Consider the following 6,000-nt stretch of genomic DNA (forward strand, 5'->3'; position numbering starts at 1 on the left):
AACAGCACCACGACAGATCCACATCATAAAATACACATAATTAGCTTTCAAATGATGTATGATCTACCTACGTGCAGAGAGGATAAATTAAGTAGAACAAATTGGCGGTGTAGGACATCTTCCTAGTACACTGAAACGGAGAACTCCACATGAGGAGATTACATTGATAACATAACCTTCATGGGCACAGTGTCTGAGGTGAAATGCAAATTGTCTCACAACTGGCATTAAGTAAATTGTGAAGCTACTTTGCATATCTTCCTACCTCTAACTGAACCAGCATGCTCCCTGGGAATTTCTACACAGTGAAAATAGAAAGAGTTCCCCTCCCTTCCCTGAATAACAACCAACCTGCTGCTCTGGATACGTGAAACCTTGTGTTTGTTTTTGGTACACCAATAAAACCTATGAATGCTTCTGCCTGTCTAATATGTACCTTGTTCTCTCTGATGAGGGTATAACAGTGTAGGCAAATGGTTGAATCTTTCTAGACTAATTCCTGTAGCTGAAAGGATCCCCTTGATATTCTTAGCAATACAATTCAAATAAAGATCATTTTAGCCCTACAGTTCAGAGAATAGCTCAATAATCTGTGAACGAAAAATCTAAATAGACAGACAATGCTAAAATCTCCATGCAGACATACCTCTGCTTCCACCTAGACGCCTTCTAAAGCCAAAAGGGGCTCTACATGGGCAGACTGCTGGGGAACTAAGGCCTTAATTACAAGATTTGTGATTTCTTGTGCAGATCTAAGCAGGCAGAGTGAATGGTTCCTTTAATTTTAGGTTATTTTAATATTTACACATGTAAGGTTTCCCTGTTGTATTGTTCCCCAAGCCCTTTCCTATCCCGCCTAGGCCAGACTATAAGAATGAGAGCACGAATTTCAAATACTATTCTTTTTAAAAACTGTTCAGCTTTTTCTTTTGATCTGTCTCCAAACCAGTTCTAGAACCAGTAAGTAGAACAGTCTCATTGATGTCAAATGAACTGCTCAGATATGTAAAGTTAAGGGTATTTTGCACATCTAGAACCCTACCAAATTCACCATTCATTCCAGTCAGTTTCACAGCCAGAAGGTTTCAAAAATTGGTCAATTTCATGATAGCAGATCACAATGTTATAACTGTGAAGGTACTGACCCAAAATGGGATCATGAGAGGGGAGGAAGAAGGAAGTGTTGCTAAGCTGTTGTAGGAGATTAGCACCTTTCTAAAATCCTGCAGATAGAGGAGGTTTCTGGAGGTGAAAAGGAGGATTTCCCCCCACGCTGTTGTGAGTACCTCAGCCAGGGATTCCTAGCTGCTAGTTTTGCCAACAACAGATAAAGGGAGGGGCCCCTCCAGGAAAAATGGATGCACCAGCCCTGGAACAAGTCCCAGGGCAGAAACTCCTAGGGGGTCACCCAAGCCCTGGCAAGTTCCACAGGGGAAGAAGCCCAGTGTCTGGATTGCCCCAAGTCACAGCTGGAGATGCAAAGTAGCAGAGAGCCCTGCACCCAGGCTGCCCCAGCTAGGGCATTAGTGGGGGGAGCAACTCTGGGCCTGGGCTGCCCCAAGCTCAGCTGGAATGGGGGAGAGGAACAGAAGCCCTGAGCCTAGGCTGCTGTGACTGCAGCAAAGAGTGAGAGGAGGTTTAGGGTGTACCATCCCCATTCCTGCACTGCCTCTGGATGTGGGTCCGATCTGCCCATCAAAAGCAATGATGCAGGGGAAGGACAACTCCTGTCCCACCACAGCTGGAATAGCAACTCCTGCCAGCTGAGGAGATCAGATTTCATGGGGGAGGGAAGGAGAGGAAGCTGATTTCATGATCTGTGACATTTTTCAGACATGAAATTGTTAGGGCCCTACACCTAACTGTTTGCAGGACTAGGGACCTGTTCTTTACAGTTATTATATATAAAGCAAATAAAGTACTTACAGACAGAAGACATGCTCACATTTTCCTAAGGACACAGGTTCCTTGAGGATCTTAATGCTATTCAGAAAAGAAGAGAAGCATTAATTATTAAAAAAGTCCAACTCCTAGAACACCAAAGAACCAATTAGTTTGAAGGCACCTGTACTTCTGCCTGTAGTTTAAACATGATGGCTAATAAGCCTCTAGCATGGTTTTCCTGAGGACTTGGAGATATTCTATTTGAGAACAGTTCTACAAATCAGGCTACTGAATAAACAGAGTACCGTACAGAACAGCTAGCATGGTTCGCTGATGAACTCTCTCCTTCCACAATAAGGGAAATCTTGGTAGAACCCTAGTAGCAACAGCGGCTTGAGACCACTAACAGCTGCCATGGTTCTGGCTCCAATGTAGACGCATTTACTGACAATCAGCTTCCTCAGGCGCCATCCAGCCAGCAGCACAAGCAAGCTGGCACCAACTATTTTCCAAAACAAGTAAATCCAGATCTGCGTCCCTCCATGTGCACGGCTCACTGTTCACCCCTCCAGAGAGGTACCCTACAGCCCACTGGCACAGGGGCAGAGGGCTGGGAAATCCAAGGCCATTTTTCGAGCAGCTTTCCAAGAGAAGTAGAAAATGGGCATCAGCTCCCTTTGGAAGAGAGTCTCCGCTCCCCTGAGGAAGCGGGTTGTGCCCGCAAAGACTCGCGAGACTCCAGCTATATCAGTTTTCTCCAACCTATGGGTCAGGACCCAAATATGGGTCGCCATTACACTTCAAACAGGTCACCAAGTGTCTCCCCCATGACCGTGCCCCTTCTCCTCCCCCGGTTTTTGAATTGCCTTGGGTCACCAAGTCTTCCTGAATTGTCAAAATGGGTCCCGGCAGGAGGGGGGGGCCGGAAGTGGGAGGTTGGGAACAGCTGCTCTACACGTATGGGTCAGCCCGGCACCAGGACAGGGCTACGATCCCGGGGGGCACTGGCATTGGAAACAAGCGATGCCCGACCCGAGCCCCCCCACCCCCAGCAGAGGGGGCAGTTTCAGCGCGCTGAAGAGGTCTGGTCGGGGTCACTGCAGGGCAGAGCCAGCCCGGTTGGGGGACGGGAGGGAGCCGCCCTGCCAATGGCGGGGAAGGGGGCAATGAGCAGGACTCGGGGAGGGACAGCTTGTGCGGAACAGCCCCCCCAGCCGCGTGCAGCGAGCCGATCTCTGCCCCCCCCCCCCATATGGGTCGGTCCCTCCCGCCGGGCGGGGGTCGGGAAGGTCAGTGTCTCCCGGCGGGGGGGGGGTCGGAAGGTCCCGGCGGGGGGGAGGGTCGGTGTCTCCAGGCGGAGGGGGGGGCAGGAAGGTCCAGGCGGGGGGGAGGGTCGGTGTCTCCAGGCGGAGGGGGGGGCAGGAAGGTCCAGGCGGGGGGGGAGGGTCGGTGTCTCCAGGCGGGGGGGGGGGGGCAGGAAGGTCCAGGCGGGGGGGAGGGTCGGTGTCTCCAGGCGGGGGGGGGGGGGGCAGGAAGGTCCAGGCGGGGGGGGAGGGTCGGTGTCTCCAGGCGGGGGGGGGGGGGGCAGGAAGGTCCAGGCGGGGGGGGAGGGTCGGTGTCTCCCGCCCGGCGGGGGGGCAGGAAGGTCCAGGCGGGGGGGGGGGGAGGGTCGGTGTCTCCAGGCGGGGGGGGCAGGAAGGTCCCGGCGGGGGGGGAGGGTCGGTGTCTCCAGGCGGGGGGGGGGAGGGTCGGTGTCTCCAGGCGGGGGGAGGGGCAGGAAGGTCCAGGCGGGGGGGGGGGTCGGTGTCTCCAGGCGGGGGGGGGGAGGAAGGTCCCGGCGGGGGGGGAGGGTCGGTGTCTCCAGGCGGGGGGGGAGGAAGGTCCCGGCGGGGGGGGAGGGTCGGTGTCTCCAGGCGGGGGGGGAGGAACGTCCCGGCGGGGGGGGAGGGTCGGTGTCTCCAGGCGGGGGGGGAGGAAGGTCCCGGCGGGGGGGGGAGGGTCGGTGTCTCCAGGCGGGGGGGGAGGAAGGTCCAGGCGCGGGGGGGTCGGTGTCTCCAGGCGGGGGGGGGGGGAGGAAGGTCCCGGCGGGGGGGTGTTGCCAGCGGTTACCAGCGAGAGCAGAGCAGCCGCCCCTCCAGCTGCCGCAGAGCGGCCCGGGTGCGGTGCCAGCCGCCGGCCGGCAGCTCCATGCCGAGGGGCGCGGGGCCGGCCCCCCCCGCCGGCCGGTTGCCGGAGCGAGCCCGCAGCGCGGCCCACATCTTCCCGCCGCCGCTCAAACCAACCGCCTCCCGCCGGGCGCACTGCGCATGCGGGAAGGGGCGGGGCAGCGGGCGCGCGCGCGCACGAGCGGCGGAGCGCGCGAAGCCCCGCCCCAGAGCCGTTGCCGCCAGGCCTGGGAAAGGGCGGGGCAGAGCTCCCAAAGCGGCACTTTCCCGCGGGGGGCGGGACTAAGACTCCCGCCCCTCCCATCCCTCATCCCCGGGGACTCCAGCCACGCCCCTCTCCCATGTCGGGGGCGTGATCGAGACACCCCCTCCCACTGTTCTTCCCCAGGGGGTGGAGCCATGACTCCAGCCCCTCCCACCCGCCATGGGGCGGGGCCAATTCACCAGCCACGCCCAGTCTTAATCCCTGGGGGCGGGGCCAAGACTATAGCTCCTCCCACTCGTCATGGTGGGCAGGGCCCAGACTCCTCCCTCCACTCCCATACACTGGGGCAGGGCCCAGACATCCCCCTTCACCCAGCCCCCAAAATCTGGGGCACCACTGGGTCTTCATGTCCGCCCATCCACCTCTTCGTCTCCCTGCTTTGTGGCTGCTGCAGCCTGTGGAGTCAAAGTGAAAAGCTTGCCCCGCCTGTCAGCTGCACATTGAACCTGTGCAGGAGCCATGTAACAGGCATCTGCCAACCCCTAACCCCCACCCCATATGCTATCAGATTCTGAGTTTTACCTGGAGATAACAAGGTCAATTCAGTCAGGGAGGATGAGGCCCACTTCTAGCAGCTGATGCAGAGGTGTGAACACCCAAGGCTATGTCTACACTGGCAGGTTCTTGTGCAAGAAGATCTTGTGCAAGAACACGTCCACACTGCCATGTACTTTTGCACAAGAGCATCCATGGCAGTGTGGATGCTCTCTTGTGCAAGAAATCTCAAATGGCCATTTTAGCCATAGGGCTTTCTTACCCAAGAAACCCCTGCCATGTGTACACATTGCCTTCTTGTGAAAAAGCTCTTGCACAAGAGAGCTTACACTTGATAGAAAAGAGTGTAGCAAGAAGCCCTCTCTTCCCTCGCTTTACTGTAAATCTTCTTCAGCAAAAGCGGGCAGGTCGTGTGGACGTTCTGCAGGCTCTTGCGCAAGAACAGCCGTAGAGCCAGTGTAAACATAGCCCTAGAGAGGAGAGACTGCTTTTGTAGTTGGCTAGCCATTCGCAGTCTTTGTTTAATCCTAAACAGATGGTGTCGAATTTGCAGATTAACTGTAGCTCAGCAATTTCTCTTTGAGGTCTGTTCTTGAAGTTTTTTTGTTGCAGTATGGCTACTTTTAAACCAGACAAACACCTACATGATCTTCACCTTCATGCCTCTAGCTTCCATCCCAGCAATGCCCCTCTGCTATATACATTGGCCAAACTGGACAGTCCCTACCTAAAAGACTAAACAGACATAAATCAGATATCAGGAATGGGAATATACAAAAACCTGTAGGAGAACACTTCAATCTCCCTGGACACACAGTAGCAGATTTAAAGATAGCCATCCTGCAACAAAAAAACTTCAAGAACAGGCTTCACAGAGAAACTGCTGAGCTACAGTTCATCTGCAAATTTGACACCATCAATTTAGGATTAAACAAAGACTGTGAATGGCTAGCCAACTACAAAAGCAGTTTCTCTTCTCTTGGGGTATGTCTAGACTGCATGGCTCTGTCGCCAGAGCCATGTAGATTAGTTTACTAGACATACCCAAATGAAGCGACGATTTAAATAATCGCCGCTTCATTTAAATTTAAATGGCTGCCGCGCTGTGCCGATGCTGTTTGGCGGCACAGCACTGTAGTCTGGACGCTCCGTGGTCGACATCAAAGCCATTTGTCGACCTCCCCGGTAAAC

General features: G+C 55.0%; 1 protein-coding gene across 2 annotated transcripts in view; it reads right to left on the reverse strand.

Annotated features, from left to right (window-relative positions):
• The window catches only part of BARD1 (BRCA1 associated RING domain 1), a 159,353-nt gene extending 155,168 nt beyond the window's left edge, over positions 1–4,185 (reverse strand). For both annotated transcript variants that reach the window (XM_075933952.1, XM_075933951.1), the window contains exons 1-2: positions 3,994–4,185; positions 1,927–1,983 (exon numbers count right to left, since the gene is read on the reverse strand). In XM_075933952.1, the coding sequence (XP_075790067.1) occupies positions 1,927–1,983; positions 3,994–4,142 (206 nt within the window). In that variant the 5' untranslated portion in view covers positions 4,143–4,185. The remainder of the gene's footprint in view (positions 1–1,926; positions 1,984–3,993) is intronic.
• Positions 4,186–6,000: the final 1,815 nt, after the last annotated feature.

This window comes from Pelodiscus sinensis, chromosome 7, assembly GCF_049634645.1.
Source record: "Pelodiscus sinensis isolate JC-2024 chromosome 7, ASM4963464v1, whole genome shotgun sequence".
NCBI lineage: Eukaryota > Metazoa > Chordata > Testudines > Trionychidae > Pelodiscus > Pelodiscus sinensis.